The following is a 20,344-nucleotide window of genomic DNA, read 5'->3' as shown; positions in this document are numbered from 1 at the left end:
ATTTCAAATTGTTGATGTGCATTTTTAAGAATAAGTGAATCGTTATAACATTATTGAAGTAGACTTCCGAGGATAATAAAATGTTATAACAATTTATTTGTTCTATAGAAAATGCACTTCAACAATCTGAAATTTTGTGAAAATAAATATGTATGTCAAAAAAAAAAATTTCTGAATTACAGAATTGTTTAGCCCGCTTGAAGCGCTTGAAACTCACAGGAATTGTTCTTCATTATTTTAAGAATTTGTTGTAAAAATTTCTTCATAAAAGGAGGTGTTTTTGAGAAAATTAATTTATTTAATCTTATTTATTTTCAGAAAATCATCCTCTATTTTGTTAATATTTAAATCTTTTTACAAATATTAAACGGGATTTTGAAGAGGAAAAAACCATCTACAAGAGACAAGAAAAAAAATTTAATTCTACACAAGAGAAGAAAAATTACAAACAAAATAATTTTTTTTCACTGTTTATTCGAGTTGTGTCACTCAAAGTTCAAATGTGCGTAACTCCGTTAAATAGAGTTTTTTTGAAAAATAAAAAAATACGGGTCTCTTTATTTTTCATGTAGAATAACATATATGCAAACTTCGCACTCGATAATTAGTTTTAAAAAAGTAGCAAAAAGTAGCTTCTAAACTAAAAAAAGTAGTAAAAAAGTAACTAACGAAAAATTAAACTTGACGACTATAAAAACTTGTTTTAGACACTTCACAAAACTGACACAAATTCCATTCTATATTTTTTTTCTTGACTTTTTCCTAATTTTCATCAAAAATATTTACTTCTTTTTTATCCTGACAATAAATTGAATTCCTGCAACGAATTTTATTACTCATGAAAGAATTTAAATATTAATAAAAATAATTTAATTCTTGCGAAGAATTTTATAAACATTTTTAAATAATTGATTTCTTTCGACTAATTTTATGCAAATTCTAATTTAAATAAGTGAATTCCTGAGAATTTTTTATTATTCATGAAAAGAAATGAATTCATATAAAGATTTTTACAAAAAAATTTTAAATAATTGAATTCTGTTTGAAAATTTTATGGAAATAGTAGACATTACAAATCATTGAACTGCGAAAAGTTTTTAAAAATAATTAAATTTTACAAAGAACTCTATTAAAATTTTCCACAATAATTCAATGTCTGTGCAGCATTTTATTAAATTTCTTTTGAAAATAATTAAATTCCTAAAAAGCATTTTATTATTTATCAAAATAATTGAATTCTTGCGAACGATTTTATTAGAATTTTTGAAAATAATTGAATTCCTGTGAAAAATTTTAATATTTTTGTAAATAAATGAATTTTTCCAAAGAATTAAAAAAAGCATTTTTTTAAATAATTGATTTTTTCGAGGAATTGAAATCGAATGTCATTTCTGTAAAATTGTATTAAAAATAATTAAAATCCTGCGATGAATTTTATTATTTATGAAAAGAACCGAATTCTTCCAAAGAATGTTATTAAAATTGTACTGAAAATAATTTAATTTTTGAGAAGAATTTTATTATTTATGAAAGTAATTGAATTATGTATTGCGAACGATTTTAATAGAATTTTTCAAGAAAAAATTTATTACTTTGGAAAATAATTGAATTGCTGTGAAAAATTCTAATATTTTTCTAAATAATTGAATTCTCCCAAAGAATTTAAAAAAAACTTTTTCTTTTTAATTTATTTTTTCGAGGAATTTAAATCAAATTTTTAAGAATAATAACATTTTTTGAGCAATTTCTGTAAAATTGTATTAAAAATAATTAAAATCCTGTGATGAATTTTATTATTTGTGAAAATAATTGAATAGTTTCTAAGAATTTTATTATTTATGAAAATAATTAAATTATTGCGAAAAATTTTATTAAAATGTTTAAAAAGAATTGAATTTTTGTGAAAAATTTTGTTACTTTTGAAAATAATTGAATTCTTGATGAGAATTTTATAAACATTATTTTAAATAATTAATTTCTTTGAAATATAATAAATATTGCCTATGAATATTTTTATTTTAAATAATTGAATTCTTGTGGAAAACTTTATTTGTAAAAATAATTGAATTTTTCGTTTAATTATTTTCAAATAATATTAAAAATAATTGAAACTCTTCGATGAGTATTATTATTTATGAAAATAATTGAATTTTTGCTTAGAATTTTATCAAAAATTTTGTTAAATAATTGAATTTCCATGAAAAATGTAATTATTAGTGAAAGTAATTGAATTATTGTGAAGAATTGTATAAAAATGTTGTTTAATAATTAATTTTTTCTAAATTTTTTTCAAAATGCTATTCTTAATTAATTGAATTTTTTGGAAATTTTATTATTTATAAAAATAATTGAATTTTGGATGAATTTTATCAATTATTTAAAAATTATTAAATCGTTTTTAGAAACTTTATGAAAATACTAGATATTGAAAATAATTGAATTTCGAATATTTTTCGAAAATAATTGAATCGCTTTAACGAATTTGATTATAATTTTTGAGAGTAGTTTTTTGATTTCTAGTATTAGCGAATTTAAAGTAGTGGAAATTCTAAAAAAACAGAAATAGTAGCTTTTAGTGGCTGAAATCTAAAACAAGTACCCAAATAATAGCATAACATAAAAAAGTAGTAAATAGTAGGTTTTAACATATGTTATCGACAAATATAGATGCGACTTGAAGTTAGTCGATTTGTCCGATTTGAAATGGATTTAATCTCAAAATTAAAATTTTTGAAACACAGTTTTTTAAATAGAAAATTGAATAGCCCGGTCTTTTTTCGTTCAACTTTTTCTTGAAGTTTAGAATGTTTATTTTCATCCCATTTTTGTATGACTGGTTTGTAAGAGTTCAGTCGATCGGAGAGCGAATTATTCAGACGCTCAACAGTAGAACAGTCAAATATTGTACGTTTTATGTGACGGTAAGAAATAAATATTTTACCTTTTTCGTCTGCTCAGTTTCCGACAATGTGTTTAAACTTGTAGTTTCGGCAACAGTTGTTTGAACAATATTACTATTGTTAACCTGCTGGAGAACAGCATTTGTAGGGACTATCATGGAACCACTGGTATCTGAATTGACTGACTGGTTAGAATTTTCGTTACTTAAAGCAGTTGGAGTGCGAGCTCCCGTTTTCCTCTTTTTACCCGTATGATTCGATGCTTTACTAAATGTCGAAGTGCTGGACTTTGACTGACTAACATTTTTCTGAATAAGACTTGAATTTGACGCTGATTTGGTTATTGTTGTCGGGGGAAATGGAGCAGCAGTCGTAGGAATACCGGTACTTTCATGACCGAACACACTTTCCGATTGAGTCACAATAGTCTCGACGAAATTCGAAGTTGTGAATTTACTTGAGATTGCAGCATTTTCTTTTGGTGTGTTCCTTCCACTACTGGTTTTCTCATCTGCCACACCATTAAGTTCAACACTGGGACTTATATTTTTGTTTTTAATAGAAGCACCTGATTTTAAATTTGAGTTTTTTCGTTTGGCATTGCTTGACGATGACTTGATGGGCGCTTCAGATTCTTTTTCTGGAGACGAATCTGATGATCCATTATCGGCTGGGATTGGTTTATAAGGGGGAATAGTTTTCACGTTTCCTCCTTTTTTCTAAAAAGAAAGAAAGCATTAATATTTCAATTAACAACATTTCGTCTTTTAGAAGTTTTAATGCAACTCGATCTGAATATTTTAGAACATTAAAAAAAGACAAGTGTAGGTAACTTACCAATTTTGAATAGTGGTGCTGACAGTAGCCGCAGTATTTGACATTGTCAAGATAGTTTCCAGCTTCTTCGCACAGCAGTCCAAGACCCTGAGCACAAGTGACATGAAACTGCTGTCTACATCCAGCTTTATTGCATTGCATGCAGGCTCCAACATTTGCTCTACTTCCTCTTCCTTGTTCTTCACAAATATAACATGTCTGAAAATTAAAGGTTTTTATAAAAAGTAATCAAGACTTAGCGCCATAAGGGCTTTTTAAATGATTAATAACAAATATTTTTAAATGAAAATATAACATACCTTATTAAATCTTTCTGAAGGAATGAGTTGAAGTATAATTGGCTCCATCGTAGTAACGTTACCGAATCGAACTTCAGGGATGTACAAAGCACACACTACGTGAGCCCAACCAGCCTGATCTGTTCTCTTGAGAGCTCCATCTCTACTTGGACACAGCTCACAGCGCTTAATCAAAAATTATATAAATTCAGTTTGTATATCGCCGCAAAAAAGAATTTCACAGGGGGAGCTTAACGTTTCAAGCGACGCCATGAGCAAAGGCATTAGATCAATTTTTAATATTTGCAGATAATATACTCACCACGCGTGCACTGCGCTCCTGCGATTCACATTTTCTGCAATACCAAGGTCCAGTTGGCACCGTAACTATGCCATAGCAAGCTAAACAAAATTCGACAAACTTTATGGAAGACTAAAATTTTATTATTAAAACAGAAACAGTTAATCAGACAAGGGAGTTAATTAATTATTGCAGTCTTTATAGTTGTCTTTGAAATTATTACTTAATGACTATATAATTGTTAGAAAGAATATATCAATCTCTCCGAAACAAAAATTTGTTTTGTATTAAAAAGCAACTGTTTATTAAAAATGTCATCATAAAATTCTTATTTGATTACACTGGTGAACAAAATTTTTCTGCAAGGATAAACGATAGTTTTCAGGGTTGCAGAATAAGAATACGATTGTAGTCTTTAGGGTTGCCTATAGGTCTGGGAAAAGTCAGAGATTTTTATGAAAAGTACTGGAAAAAATTAAATTATTAAAATTCATAAGAAAATTTTGAATTATGGTGTATTTTTTGTTTGCCTCATGAACTATGAAATTAGCAAAAATTCTAATACAAAACCTTTAATTTTTTCTAATTCTAACAATAATTTCGTTTCAAATAACTTAATTCTTGAAGACCTACCATAAAATTGAGTACCTGCATGCAACAACTCGCCGAGCGCTCGGACGCACTCCCTAATACCAGTCGGGTGGCAACTTCAAAAGGTTTTAATTTGAAATTTTATAAAATTTCAATTTTCAAAGAATTTAGTTATAAATTTTAAAGAACTTAGATTTTTAAAAAATGTTAATTATTCAAATTCTTCTGAAATTAGTTACATTTTTAATACATATTTAATTAATTATAAAAAATAATGAATTAATAGAAGTATTTTAGTTAAAAACACTAAAAAAATTAAATTTTTTAAAAGTTACAAGTGATTGCATAAATTCAATTATTTTCAAAAGTAATAAAATTATTCGCAGTATTTCAATCATATGTTCAAAAATTTTAATAAAATTTTTGATAAAAAATTCAATTAGTTTCAAAAATTTTTCTCATTCAATGATTTTCAATATCTACTATTTTAATAAAATTATCCAAAAGAATTTAATCATTTAAAAAAATGTTAATAAAACTCTACGAAAACATTTAATTATTTTCATAAATAATAAAAATTTTACAAGAATTCAATTATTTACAAATAATATTTATAAATTTCTTTGTAATAATTCAATTTTTTTTTCATAAATAATAAATTTTTTAAAGGGATTCAATTATTTTCATAAATAATAAAATTCATTGCGAAATTTCAATTATTTTTAAGGGGGGTTTTTCCGAGTAGGATAAAAAAAGTTTAACATTTTTAGTATTTACAGTAGAACGTCGGTTATCCGAGCCTCGATTATCCGAGGCACTAAACATGCTCGGATAATGCGGAATAACTCGGATAAAACGGATCGAGCGACTAAATTTGGAAAAAAAATTTTACAAAACCACTATTTGTGATCATTGCATTTAAAATTTCGTCCATTTTTGTCATTTAATATTATTCTAACACTTTAAACACATGGAAAATAATTTAAAATTTTGAAATTCTCATTTGTTCCGTGTTATCCGAGTTTTCGATTATCCGAGGCACCTCTTCCCCACATTACCTCGGATAATCGAGGTTCTACTGTACTTTTCTTGCAAGTTGTTTATTAATGTTTAAAAAATACAAAAAAAATCTACTCAACCGATTTACTTTAAATTTCACAAAAATGTTCTTCGTATATCTCTTTATGGCATGGCTGGAACCTTGGATTTTGAAAAATATTTTTTTTTACTATTTTTAAAAAATTCAAAAATGTTAAAAAAACACGTTTTTTTCAAATCGTTGCCATTTTGCAAAAGAAATTTTTTTCTTTTCTAAGGTATCGGACATAGTGAAGCCTCTAGTACTCAAGAATTTCGTTGGGGTTTTTGTTTTAGAGCACTACAAAAGTCTCCACACTGTCAAATAGTTCGCACTTTTTTTTTAGTCCCCACTTCACCAGTTTATAACTTTTAAAATTTTTTATTATTTTTTTCTGTATTTTTTAAACTTGAATAAACAACTTGCAAAAAAAGTAAATACTACATATTTTAAACTTTGTTTTTTATTCTACTCCGAAAAACACCTAAAATTAAGGCCTCTAGACCAGATACCCCCTTAATACACTTTTAATCGAATTCTTAAAATTTTTATTAAAATTCGTCGAAAGAATTCAATTATTTGAAAATTTGTTAATAAAATTTTTTCTGAGAATTAAAATTTAAAAATCGTTGAATTATATAATAAATTATTTATTTTTGTATTTAAATAACTGATTTTTAGTAGAATTGTATAATAAAAATTGATTTAAAAATTAATTTCAATTAAAATTTTAGATAATAATTGAATATTTATATAGCATGAACTTTTAGAAATAATTGAATTTTAAAAGGGTTTCAAATTAAAATCTTTGAAAATCTGAATTTTTCATACTTTTAATTATTGAACTAACAATACTGTAGAATTCATTTTTTTTTAAAGTTTAATTGAATTTTTTTTTAAATTATCTGAAGTTTTAATTTTCTAATATATATATTTAGTTGAAGAATTTGCGCATAATCGAAATTTCGTAAAAAAATTTGGAAAACAAATGGATTTGAAAATTCTCAAAGTACTTTTTCAAAAATTATTTAAAATAATTGGGTTAAATAAGAATTTTGATTAAAAATTCCAGAAAATAATAATTGAATGAAAATGATGATAATAATTTTGAAGAAGTTTCAGTAACAATATTCTTATAATTAAAAATAATTATTTTATCACTTGGTCATCTTTAATTATTATTTAATATAAGTTAATGTTGAAGTTGAATGTTCTGAATAATTTTAATTCTTACGAAAAAATAATAATGATTAAATATTTATTTAAAAAAGGAGGTATTGGTGTTTTCAAATAATTTTACAATTAAAGAAAAATCGTAAATAAATGTAATAGAACATTTTTTGGATTATCTAATAATTTTTGGAGTGAATCAAAACATTTTTTAGGGTCAAGGAAAAAGTCAAAATCGGTCAAGAAAAAGTCTGTAAATTAGGGAAAAACAAAATTAAATTTTTGTGAAAACCCTGAGATTGTTTCCCGAAAAAAATCTAAATTAATTTCAGAATTCATTATCATATAGGTATTTCTCTTACTTTTCTACTAGAAAAAATCGATTTTGCCGAAATATTCTTCAAACTTTGAGTAAATATTCCTTTATGCAGGTCTTCTGCCTGGTAAAAATTTTAGAACCCTTTACAGAACCCAAATTGAGATATTTGGATTAAAATTTTGAACTATATATATAATTTTGTTAAAAGTTGAAAATTTGAATCCAAATATCTCAATTTGGGTTCTGTAAAAGGTTCCACATTTTTTACAAAATATTAGGCTTGCATAAAGGAACATTCACTCCAAATTTGAAGAATATTTTTTTATCAAAATCGATTTTTTCCAAGTATAAAACTAAGGGAAATACCTTAAAGAAACATGAAGTTTTGGTTAAAATTTTCTCTCTTATTTGACTCGGACGGATTATATTTTTGTCATCAATTGGTTCGTGATTTTTGATTTTTGGTTCGTAAAGTCCGTACTTTTAAATACTTTCACTGGTCCGAGCCCTGTTTTCTGCTTTTTTTATGAGATTCTCGTTTTTCTCCATTTTTCCCGAGCGATTTGTCGCTTAAATACAGCACAATTAGTGACGATCCCTGTGTTAATTATAAATTAATAATTATTAGGTAAATAGGGATAAAAGAAAATGTGAATACATAACTAATAGAAATTTTTAGAAAAAGAAGTAATTTGCCATTAGGACTCCAAAAATTTTACTTCAATTTAACAGCGGTTTTTGATTGAAATTGAAAGAAGTAATTAACTTTTTAAAAAAAAGGTAATTACTAAACTTTTTTAATTTTCTTGACATTTTATATTCTTTTACCGAGTGATAAATTTCACAACCATTTACTTAATTTAAAAAAAAAGTGAATAACTTAACTTTTTTTTAAAAAAAGTTAATTACTTGTTCAGTTTCATAAGTAAATTACAAACTGCTGTCACAACTGATGAAAATTCAATAGTTCGGAGCACATGCATGAATGTTGTTTACATGTCGACAAAGAAATAACAAAGTGGTTCACAAGAAAGAAAAAAAGTAGTTTCCAGTTAAAAAGAAGTGACTTGTGGGGGAGATTGACATCTTCTTGCCAATATAGTACAAATAAAAGTTATTTGGTTGTTTTTGATTGATCCTTTGAGTTCTAAAGAGAGTGGAAAATGGAATTATCTAGTCGCTAGGCGGTTCGTTAGAGATATTGAGCAAGTTACCCTGGTGAACGGCGACTGTGCACCCTTGGCCATCGCAGTACACCAGTGGATTCTCAGTCCAACCCCTTTCGTCAGAACACACACAGCATCCTCCAAGCATCTCCTTCATACTGCGATCCAGCTTCGGGTCGTACCGCAATATGATGTTTGCAAGCGGAGTCACGTGCGAGGAGTCGATAACAATGAACAATGTGTTTTCATTTCAGTTCTCGCAGGATCATAAGGAAACATCATCGATTCATTTGCCCGTCGTGCACTTTCAGTTTTTTACGTTCCTCGTCTCAATCGTCTCAATCGTGTGCGAGCGTCTAAACGCGTTATAAATGTCTTTACGAAAACAATGGAAAAGTATTTACTTATTCGGCAATTCTCCTGGGGCGAAATGTCATTCACCAACTTGTTTTCGTAATCATTGCTCTCAATTTCGAAGGAATTGCAAGACGAAATTCTCCTAGACACACCATCAAATGGTTTATTATTTACAAAAACACTGCATTTGTTTCACAAAGTCAGCCATCTTCCTTTTTCCACCTACACATCTACACATATAAGCAAATCAACTCAATATACCTATATATGTTATCTTTATCTCCTGTTCATATTCTCTTTGGATCTGCTCTTTCTTTTTCTCAATCAGAGAGTCATTGCATTCATAAAATATGCATAATTAGTAGCATTGTATAAAAAAACATGAACATTACTAAAGGTTGATAAATAATTTATGTACATACAATGTATACATAAAATGTGACCATGTGGGTACATCATTAATTCATTCTGCCGATTCTGCATATGAATGTTGTTCACATTGCAGAGCTGCCAGGTACAGTAGTTTTCAATTATGCCTTCCAAGTTTGAACGTGTCGCACTCATATGTTTCCATGGAAACATATGAGTGCGACACGTTCAAACTAAGAAGGCATAATTGAAAAGTACTGTACCCTCACCAAACGCAACTGCGCTTGCGCTACAAAAATGATCTTATTAGCGAAATGAACCGCGCATTTTTAAAACGTTTAATACACAGTCGAGAGCGAACATATTTAATTGGGGCGCCTGGGGCCGTATTCTCGAATCGATGACCCTAGATGTCGCATGCGACAGACCATTCGAGATGGAAAAAGCTATTCTCGAACGCTTGTCGCATGCGAGATTTCATGTCGTATGCGATAATTTCCGAATGGTTCATCTCGAGTGGGTAGTGGCCATTCGAGATGCAAAGTCGTATACGAAATGCTAGTAAAAAATAATGTTGTGTGTCATCCTTGTAATAAACGTATATAATATAAAGTAGTATTAGTGTACATGAACCGCATGCTAAAGTAGAAAAACTATACAAAATAACCTAAATGTAATGTTTAAGAATTAAAAGTAAACTTGTGAAATAAAAGTTTAATGTAAATAATTTATAATATGCAAAATTTATAATGGATAAATTGCACATGTTTGTGTTATTTTTGTGAATGAATCATGTTAACAATATATTTATTTTATTTTTTATTTTTTTTAATTTTTTAATCTTCGTTTCATTTTTTCTGTCTGTTCACACTTTAAAGTTAGTTTTTGTGTATGCTTTTGTTTTTTCTTTACAAAATATTGTTTCACAAATTGAAAGTATGCTCTTTTTTAAGATTTAAAATAAAATAAAATTTAAAATTATAAAATTACAAAAAATTTTGATTAACAAATAAATTTTCTTTTTGCAAAAATAGGAAATATATATATTTATTAATTAAAATTATGCATAATATAAAGGGATATATCCCTTTATTATGCATAATTTTAATTTTTCAATAACAATATTGTTCACAAACTGATTCTTTTCTTTAAAAAAAAAATATTACATATTCCAGTTTCTTAACATTTTTGTAAAAAATTCTCAATTTACAAATGCTAATATTAAAACTTTAATATAAAAAAAATGTTGTTACATTTATTTACGAATTTCTTTAATTATAAAATTATTCGTAATAATATCAGTAACTTCTATTTAAATAAATATTTGATTGTTATTATTTTTTCATTATTTTATTACATTTAAAAATAATTAAATTTTTGTAATCATTTTGTAACGTACGTCTACAAAATTCAATGTATTTAGTGTTTTTAACTAAAATTCTTCTATAAATTCATTATTTTTAATAATTAATTAAATATATATTGCCAAATATAACTAATTTCAAAAGAATTTGAATTATCAAAAGTTTAAATTAAATTCATTCAAAATTAAAATTTTATAAAATTTCAAACTGAAACCGCTTAAAGTTAATTTGTTTATAAAAATTGTAAACGCAAAATTGAATTGATTTTGAAATATTTAAATGAACGGATAACTATTTGTATTTTTCTCATATGTCAAGTTCTCTTCCTCCTCAATTATGATTGGCAGATAAGTATTTGGAAACGACGGCAACAATGTATGAATGTCGCACACGGAAATTTTCGAACAACCTATCTCGAACGGTCATTGAGAATAGACTTTCAGAGTCGCATGCGACATTAACCATTCGACATTTTACGCATGCGAGAATTGTCGAATGCTTTCGAGAATACGGCCCCTGTATATCCCCGTTTTTAAAAAGTCCAAAATGTAATTTGATCAAAATTACAAATTATGTCAAACGTTAAATCCATATAAATGTCATTCGATATAATGTGGCTTTACACAAACGTTTACTTAATAAAATGAGTTTATCCAAGAAATTGTTTTTCAGCAAATGGGCTAAATTATTCAAAATAATATTTTAGTAACCATCTTGTCAAAAAAGCAGCGAATCAAAGATTATCTGTTTAGACAAGTCACCCGTAGAGGAACTGTAATTTCTTTGGTTTCTTTGTCAACATTTTCTATTCTTCTAAGGTTAATTTTAAATTTAAAAAAAAATTTTCAATAAAACAATGTTTCCATGAGAAGCCTACATATAAAGTTAGAAACAAGAGAAAAAAATATACCTATTTATTACTATAAACAATAATTAAACATTAAAACTAACCTCAAAATAAAATTTCAAGACAATATTTATCCTAATTAATTTTCCGAACTGGTGTCGCTCGTTTCCTTATGGTATGTGTCAAATTTATTATGACTTGACGTATGGTTGGAATTTTTAACCTAAAAAATAAAAACAATTTCAATCAGTACTGATTTCAATATACCTTTAATATTAATTTGTGTGATTATCAAAATTTATATTGATAAAAATAAATTTCAATTAATTTTTTTTTTTAATATTATTATTTATAATTAATAAATTAATTAATTAATATTAAAAGTAAAACTACACTGTAAAAAAATCTGGTGTAAAATAACACGAAACTTGTAATTTCACACATCAAAATTATAGGTTGTACGTAGTAAATTTATTTCGTTCCAAAAGTAGTTTTACTATTTTTAATAATTTTACATTATACGACTATGTAATTTAATAGTTTTGTGTAAATTTACTACGTCCGACGTAGGAAAATTTGATCACTATGTCCGACGTGGTATTTTTACATTGCGTGTATTTCTACACTTTGACGTAATATTACGTCGCACGATCTGTACAATTACATGGCGAATGTAATTTTCTTATTCCTTTAAGATTTTCAAAAAATTATTTAATTATACAACACGTTTGTATATTCCATTCTGCACAGATTATCGTAAACAAAACAAAACTGCTTTACCAATAAATTCTTTACTTTGACTTTGACACAACTATAGGTAATTTCACTTTCTGCATTATCGACTCGTGGTACGAGTTACCGACAATATGCTTGAAATAGTTTGTATATCACCACGGCGCTAGTAGCACAAGCGCGCACTGGTGGGGACACGGGTATATAAGCAGGCGCCCGAGACGAGACTGGCACTTCATGCTCAGCTGTGTTACAGGTAAGCAATAGTACCAAAGCCTTGTTAAGGCAGACGGACGTAAGCTGTATTACAGCAAAGCCTTATTAAGGCAAACGGACGTAAAGCTGTATTACGGCAAAGCCTTATTAAGGCAAACAGACGTAAAGCTGTATTACAGCAAAGCCTTTTTAAGGCAGACGGACGTAAAGCTGTATTACGGCAAAGCCTTATTAAGGCAGACGGACGTAAAGCTGTATTACGGCAAAGCCTTATTAAGGCAAACGGACGTAAAGCTGTATTACGGCAAAGCCTTATTAAGGCAGACGGACGTAAAGCTGTATTACGGCAAAGCCTTATTAAGGCAGACGGACGTAAAGCTGTATTACGGCAAAGCCTTATTAAGGCAAACGGACGTAAAGCTGTATTACGGCAAAGCCTTATTAAGGCAGACGGACGTAAAGCTGTATTACGGCAAAGCCTTATTAAGGCAAACGGACGTAAGCTGTATTACAGCAAAGCCTTCTTAAGGCAAACGGACGTAAAGCTGTAGTACAGCAAAGCCTTATTAAGGCAGACGGACGTAAAGCTGTATTACGGCAAAGCCTTCTTAAGGCAAACGGACGTAAAGCTGCAGTACAGCAAAGCCTTATTAAGGCAGGCGGACGTAAAGCTGTATTACGGCAAAGCCTTTTTAAGGCAGACGGACGTAAAGCTGTATTACGGCAAAGCCTTTTTAAGGCAGACGGATGTAAAGCTGTATTACGGCAAAGCCTTATTAAGGCATACTGAAAAGACTAAAGCTGTATTACGGCAAAGCCTTATTAAGGCATACTAAAAAGACTAAAGCTGTATTACGGCAAAGCCTTTTAAAGGCATACTGAAAAGACTAAAGCTGTTTTACGGCAACGAATACAATTTTTAACGATAGACCCATCGTTAGGGCATACGGATAACGTTAAATTTTTTGAAATTTTATGTACATACGTGTTTTCTTTTCTCTATTCATTAATAACAATATCACGCGGGTTAATTTCGTTTTTAAAATAATGAATAATACCTCTTGTTCTGACGAGGCATTAAAAAATTGTTACACTCAAAAAGCGACTAATAAGTAATTTTTTCTCTTCAATTAATCCCGATTGTTACATAGATCGTTTAATTATCGTGTGTACATTTAATTTTTAACGTTATTCGACAGTTTATTAAATAATCGTTGATAAAATAAGTCCCCGAGTGCAGTCCCATGGCATCGTTATTTGCTTTGCTTTTTGTATCTTGACTATTAAAAGAATTCATTTTAGAAACTTTATAAATTATTTATTCTCTACATTATATTATGCAGACTTTTTTCAAATTTCTATCAAAACTATAATTATTTGAATGAAAATTTTGTTAAATAATTCATCTTTTTGAAAATGATTTTCTCAAATAATTGATTATTTTCTAATTTCAAGACAATATAATTGAATTTCAAAGATTTTTTTTAAACTACTAATTGAATTTCGTTTTAAAGAATTTTATTATCATTTTTGTAAATAGTTGCTTGATCTCAAATAATTTGTGAATTTAATGTAATGGAAATTCTAAAAAAAAATATATATTAACACAAGTAGTAGCTTGTAGTTGCTAAAATTTAAAAAAAATACCCAAATAGCCTAATTAAAAAACCCAACGCAAAACGATGCCATTAGATTGCACCCTTATTATTTTGTCTTTTTAAGAAAAAATTTTTCTTTTTTACAGAAATTCATGTACCAGTATCTACTGTATTGACATAATGAAGAGAAAACGACAATTGAGTTTAAAATGTTTGTGTTTAAAAGTTGTTTTTTGAAAAAATTTTATTTACATTTAAAATTAACAATTGTAATTTATTTGTTTATTCTCTATTTTTTCAGCAACAAATAAATCTCGTGAAGGACAATCTACCAGATTCTTCTACGGTAACTCACAGACACAAAAATCTGACGAAAATTTGAAATTTTCTCAATCACCAACAACTTCAATAACTGAGCAGGCTGAACCTCGAAAAGCAGAGAAGAAAACTTTTCGCCCGAGTGGAATATTCAGATTAAAATGTAAGCCCTGCTGGAAGTAAATAGATAGAAACCTTTTCTCTTTTAATCCCTTTCTATTGCTAATATAGAAAGAGATATGAATAATGTATAACTTTTAATCTCCTACCTATACTTCTTTATGCCTTTCTATTCCTACCTTTATCAACTTGTTCGCTATTTCTTTTAATCACCTTTTTTGAATAACTTTTAATAGCCATTTTAAACCCTTCTATCTCTTTTTATATACAATCTTATTAAAACTTTTTGTTATCCCTTTCAATCACCTTTTCTCTATTACTTTTAAAATCCTGTCTATTTCCTTGTATCTCTTTCAATGTTAGACCTTATAGACACTATTCTTTATACCTATTAATAACCTATTCTCAATACCTTTTAATAACCTGTCTATAAACTTCTATCTCTTTTTATGACAGAAGTTCTTGATACTCTTCTTTCTCCACATTTATAACCTATTCTTAATAACTATTGATATCCTATTTATACCCTTCCATCGCTTTTTATGTAGGATCTTATTAACACTTATTTATTACCATTATTCCCATTATTGAGATAGAAAAAGATAGAAATGCGAGACTGCAAAACTATAAACCTTTTTTATTCCTTTTTATCATTCTTCTTTTCCGAATGTTATTCTTTTAATCTTCTTTCAATCCCATATTCTATCTCCTATTACTTTATTTAGAAGAGATAGGGATAGTTAAGAATATGGGGATTTGAGGAGATATACTAAGATTATCTCTTCTAATCTACTATAGTATATCCCTTTCTATATACATACTCATAAACTTATACGCGCATGCGTCGATCTTCCCAGCTGTTATGTGTCATGGCGTCGGGTCAGTAGATCCGTAGATCAGAAAGCGTGTGTTATGCACTGTGCGATTGTACGTTTTTGTTTGAGTTTATAACTTCCATATTTTTATAGTTTATTGTAAATATATTTAACCAATAAATGTTTATCAGTAATAGACAACCAAAATTAGTTTTAAACTCACAAAGCATCGAAACTTTTCTAAAAATGTATTAAAGATTTACTTGCAAATTTTTTATAGTTAATCGTAATGAATTAAAACAACACGCCGATTAAGAAACTCAATTAACAACAATAGAGAAAGTTTTTAATTGAAATTAATCGATTTCTTCTATAAGGGGTATCTCCTTTTTTACTTTCCTTTGGATTAGAAAGGATGTGAAAATGGATAGAGGAAGACAGAAATGTATGAATAGAAAGAGATTAAAAAGTTCTATCTTCTTTAATTCACCACTTTGCATCCCCAATTTTTTATCTCTTTCTATATATTTTTCTATATATTTCTATATCTAAAACTGTATATAAAGAGATTAGAAGGGATAAAAAGATATATAAATATAAAGTTATAGAAAGAGATAAAAAAATTGTATCTCTTTTAAGTATCCATTTTGCATCTCCAAACTATTATATTTTCTAATCTTTTTTTATCCCCTTTTTTTAATCTCTTTGTATCTCTTTACTTCCAGCAGGGAGTTTTTTAAAATTATTTTCTTCAAGTATTTGATTTAAATTAAGGAATTTTTTAATTTTAATTCTTTTGTTTCTTTTTAATTTTCAGCACCAACAAGATCTCGCGAAGAAATGTCTACCAGTTCAATTGGAAAGACTGAAAATAAGAAATCTGGAATTCCGGAGAAACAATTTTTTACTTCCAGTGAAAGATTGAGTTTAAAATGTTAGTGTTTAACAGATGTATTTTAAAAATATTTTTATTTACATGTAAAGTTAACAATTGTAATTTATTTGTTTATTCTCTATTTTTTCAGCAACAAATGAATCTCGTGAAGGACATTCTACCAGATTCTTCTACGGTAACTCACAGACACAAAAATCTGACGAAAATTTGACATTTTCTTCATCGTCATCAACTCCAAAGACAGAAGAGTCAGAACATCGAAAAGCAGAGAAGAAAACTTTTGTCATGAGTGGAAGATTTAGATTAAAATGTAAGTTTTTTAAAATTATATTCTTCAAGTATTTGATTTAAATTAAAAAATTATTAATTTTTATTTATTTGATTCCTTCTTTTCATTTTTCAGCACCAACCAGATCTCGCGAAGAAGTGTGTGTCAGTTCGATTGGAAAGACTGAAAAGCAAATTTTATCTTCGAGTAAAGGACCGGAAAAAAAATTTCATTTCATAGTCAAAGATTAAGTTTGAAATGTAAGTTTTTAATAATTAACCAAGGAAAAAATGATTCGTACGATGAATCATTTTCACCTGGGTACATTTTAAAAATATTTTATTAAAATAACAATTTAAAAATTTTAATTTATTTAATTCCTTTTTTTCTTTTTCAGCACCAAGTGATTCTCCTGAAAAGCTGTCACCATGTTCAGTTTACCGTGTACCAACAGAAACATCATTATCATCATCGTCATCAACTGGACTCGATTTAAAAATCACTTCTTCAACAGTAAAAAAATCGAAAAATCAAGAAGCTAAATTTTCCCATTCAACATCAACTTCAAAAAGAGAAGGTAAAATTTTGTATTCTTTTTTCTTCTTTTATATTTTCTTAATCTCTCTCTATATAAAATTAAGAAAATTTCCATTTCTTCCAATTATAGGTGTTGACTCATCAATTGAAAGTGGTGCTGGTCCCTCTTCAAAACGAAAGAAATACAGTGTCGAGAAATCTGCAATTGGTGTTTCTTCAAACAGAAAAAGAACGTCAATTACTTTGGATAATGAAAATATTGATAAACCGTTGCATCATAAAGTGAGAAGAAGATTGGAATTAATGGGAACAGAAAAGCATACGGTAAAAGTTTGTTTGGGAAAATTATGTAAATCAGCAAACATTAAAAATCGAATTGAAGAAGATGCAAAGGTTGTTTCATCAATGATGTATGAGGCAACAACAATGGCATTATTCGGCCTATATGAAGAAACAAATGTTGAAAATTGCCCATCATTGTTGGAGAAATGGACCAACAATGGTCCCGCATTTCTGCCATTACTAATATCATTAAAGCAGAAAGAAAATACGAAACGTAAAGTAACTGAACAGGATGCAAAAATAAATACAATGGTCAACGAATATAAAGAATTAAGGAATGACATTCCACTTTATGACGGAGAATATAGAAGTGCAATAATTCAGGAGGCAGCTTTAGTGTTGAATCGAAACTTTAAAACAAATTTCACGACGCATGCAGCATCACGATTAAGAAGATATTTGCAGCTATTAATGGAAATTGAAGACGAAGAAAAAAATCATAAGAAGAAGATGAAATTCAAGAAATTTGTTCAGTTTACCGTATCGAAAATGATAATGATGAAAAAATAAAAATTAGGAGTTTTAAAAATAGCATTAAAAATGAACAAAGAAAAGAATTTCAAAAATCTCAAAAAAAAATTCCAGATGAAATGCGAGAAAAAAATACATCAGACTATTGCGATGAAAGATATGTTCGACAGGAAAAATATCACAAACATTGCGATAAAGTCTATTATAAAAAAAGGCCAAGAAGGCGAAGAAAAAAATCGAAAAAGGAAAAAGAAGAAGAAAAAGAGAAGAATAAGGAAAAAGAGAAGAATGAGGAAAAGAAAAAGAGAAGAATAAGGAAAAAAAGAAATTTCGAAAAAGAAGGCCTTCATTTTATAAACAATCTGTTGCTGCTTTAAATCTCCTGCTGCAAGAAAATAAATGTCAAGTGAAAGGATTCCCTATTGATTTACTACTGAAAAAGGATGATGATGATGATGGAAGAAAATTGGACTTTACAAAATTGACAAAAGATAAAGAATGGCATAAATTTTTGCCATTTTCCATTATGATTCAACAAGAATTTCATGATAAAAAGAAGAAGAATTTCACATTAATTCCACAAATTTCATTAGGCGTGAAGCATGTCGTTTATACAAATACTGCTTTAAAAGATTTGCAAGTGGCAACTCTTATTCAAGAAATTAAAGAAAAAAAAGGCAATTTTACAAAAAAAGAAAACAAAATCAGGAACGAATAAGAATCATCTTCAAAGAGCAGTTGATAAAATGGACGATGAAATGAAGCGCTTAAGAGAAATGAACAATGAAGAAAGGTGGAATTCAATGTTCAACTTTAAATCAATCCAAAGAGGTCGAAAGAAATTAAAGAATGGTGGTAAATTCTCTGGTACAATAACGACAAATGGTGTGGACGTGTCAGTAATTTTTGATTTACCCACAAAACATGATGTTGTGCAATCAAAGAAGAAAGTTGGAAGTTACAAAAAATTTTGTGGTTTTGATTCTGGTGCGAGGGCGACTCTGGCTGGTGTCAGTAGAGAAAACGATCCTAATCCAACCACTAATGTAAAAAAGGATTCAGCTATTTACATTGGTAGTTGGATGATGAGATGGCAGATGGGCGACTACAGAAGAAGAGAATTAATGAAGAAAAAAGGTATAGACATGCAAAAATATTACAAGCAACTTGCTGAGGATCCATGGATGAAAAATTTTTGCATGACTAATCCTCGAGATCGCCATTGCATAACAAAATATAGAATACATCTTTTACAAAATTTCCAATCACTTCATCAAAAAAGATCCGTAACGCGTTTAAAAATAGATCAATATTCGGCGCACAAACGACAAGTTGATCAACTTGTAAATTGGATAGTAGGTGATACAAGGAAGAAACCCTGTTTCGTTGCTATTGGTGGAGCAGAAATACCTAATTTTATCAAGGGATACACTAAAGCTCCTTTGAAACGTATTCAACAAACTCTTTTCCAAAGATCAGAAGAATTAGGAAAAGATAAATCCCTGTTTAAAAAAATTATTAAAATGGATAGGATTTGATAGAATTTTCTTCCTTCACTCCTTGAAATTCGAATCCAATTTAATCAAATATTGAAAATCCAATCCACTTCTATCCAAAGTAGAAAATTAAATCCATTCCTATCATAAGTTTTGATGTATTATCTATCAAAGTTAATAATATACTAAAATTCAATATTTTACTATCAAGAGTTTGGATACGAATTCTATCAAATTCTATGAGTCGAAAAATCTTATAATTTTCTATCCATGAGTTTTGATTGAATATGTATCAAATTCTTTCCAAATGAAAATCTAATATTTCTCTATCCAAGATTTTGATACGAATTCTATCAAATTCTATGAGTCGGAAATTCTTATAGTTTGCTATCCATGAGTTTTGATTGAATATCTATCAAATTCTTTCCAAATGAAAATCTAATATTTCTCTATCCAAGATTTGGATACAAATTCTATCAAATTCTATGAGTCGGAAATTCTTATAGTTTGCTATCCATGAGTTTTGATTGAATATCTATCAAATTCTTTCCACATGAAAATCCATTATTTCTCTATCAAAAGGTTTGGATACAAATTCTATCAAATTTTATGATTATTCCCCAAATGTCATTTTACCGAACTGCACTTTTGCGAATAGTCATTTTTGCGAAAAGTCATTTTTACGAATTGTCATTTTTGCAAATTGTCATTTTTGCGAAAAGCTATTTTTGCGAATTGTCATTTTTGCGAATCGCCATTTTTACGAATTGTCAATTTTCCGAAAAGTCATTTTTGCGAATTGTCATTTTTGCGAAAATTCCTATAGTAAATCTGCTTGTATGCATATATAGATTCACTATAGGAATTTTCGCAAAAATGACTTTTCGGAAATTTGACAATTCGTAAAAATGGCGATTCGCAAAAGTGACAATTCGCAAAAATGATTTTTCTCGAAAATG

At 28.2% G+C, this 20,344-nt stretch overlaps 2 protein-coding genes across 2 annotated transcripts in view; one reads left to right on the top strand and one right to left on the bottom strand.

Moving 5' to 3' along the window:
- The window catches only part of LOC122512278 (protein AF-10), a 28,040-nt gene extending 18,690 nt beyond the window's left edge, over positions 1–9,350 (bottom strand). Inside the window, exons 1-5 of the mRNA XM_043628023.1 lie at positions 8,689–9,350; positions 4,338–4,417; positions 4,037–4,201; positions 3,738–3,935; positions 2,942–3,619 (exon numbers count right to left, since the gene is read on the bottom strand). Coding sequence (XP_043483958.1) covers positions 2,942–3,619; positions 3,738–3,935; positions 4,037–4,201; positions 4,338–4,417; positions 8,689–8,797 — 1,230 coding nt within the window. The 5' untranslated portion in view covers positions 8,798–9,350. The remainder of the gene's footprint in view (positions 1–2,941; positions 3,620–3,737; positions 3,936–4,036; positions 4,202–4,337; positions 4,418–8,688) is intronic.
- A 3,152-nt stretch (positions 9,351–12,502) lies between these two features.
- Positions 12,503–16,808, top strand: LOC122512336. The gene is made up of 4 exons (XM_043628110.1): positions 12,503–12,565; positions 14,270–14,334; positions 16,402–16,581; positions 16,675–16,808. The coding sequence occupies exons 2-4, from the start codon at positions 14,304–14,306 to the stop codon at positions 16,788–16,790; spliced, it is 327 nt and encodes a 108-aa protein (XP_043484045.1). The 5' UTR covers positions 12,503–12,565; positions 14,270–14,303; the 3' UTR covers positions 16,791–16,808.
- Positions 16,809–20,344: the final 3,536 nt, after the last annotated feature.

This window comes from Leptopilina heterotoma, unplaced genomic scaffold (assembly GCF_015476425.1).
Source record: "Leptopilina heterotoma isolate Lh14 unplaced genomic scaffold, ASM1547642v1 Lhet_97, whole genome shotgun sequence".
Lineage (NCBI taxonomy): Eukaryota > Metazoa > Arthropoda > Insecta > Hymenoptera > Figitidae > Leptopilina > Leptopilina heterotoma.
The sequence above is the reverse complement of the archived record's forward strand: the minus strand, read 5'-3'. Positions and strand labels throughout refer to the sequence as shown.

Bases quoted from the DNA above. Each gene is read 5' to 3' on its own strand.
- LOC122512336 (XM_043628110.1), top strand. From the start codon at position 14,304: ATGAAGAGAAAACGACAATTGAGTTTAAAAT. The intron at 14,335-16,401 runs GTTTGTGTTTAA...CTATTTTTTCAG, and splicing joins ACGACAATTGAGTTTAAAAT to CAACAAATGAATCTCGTGAA. The intron at 16,582-16,674 runs GTAAGTTTTTTA...TTCATTTTTCAG, and splicing joins TGGAAGATTTAGATTAAAAT to CACCAACCAGATCTCGCGAA.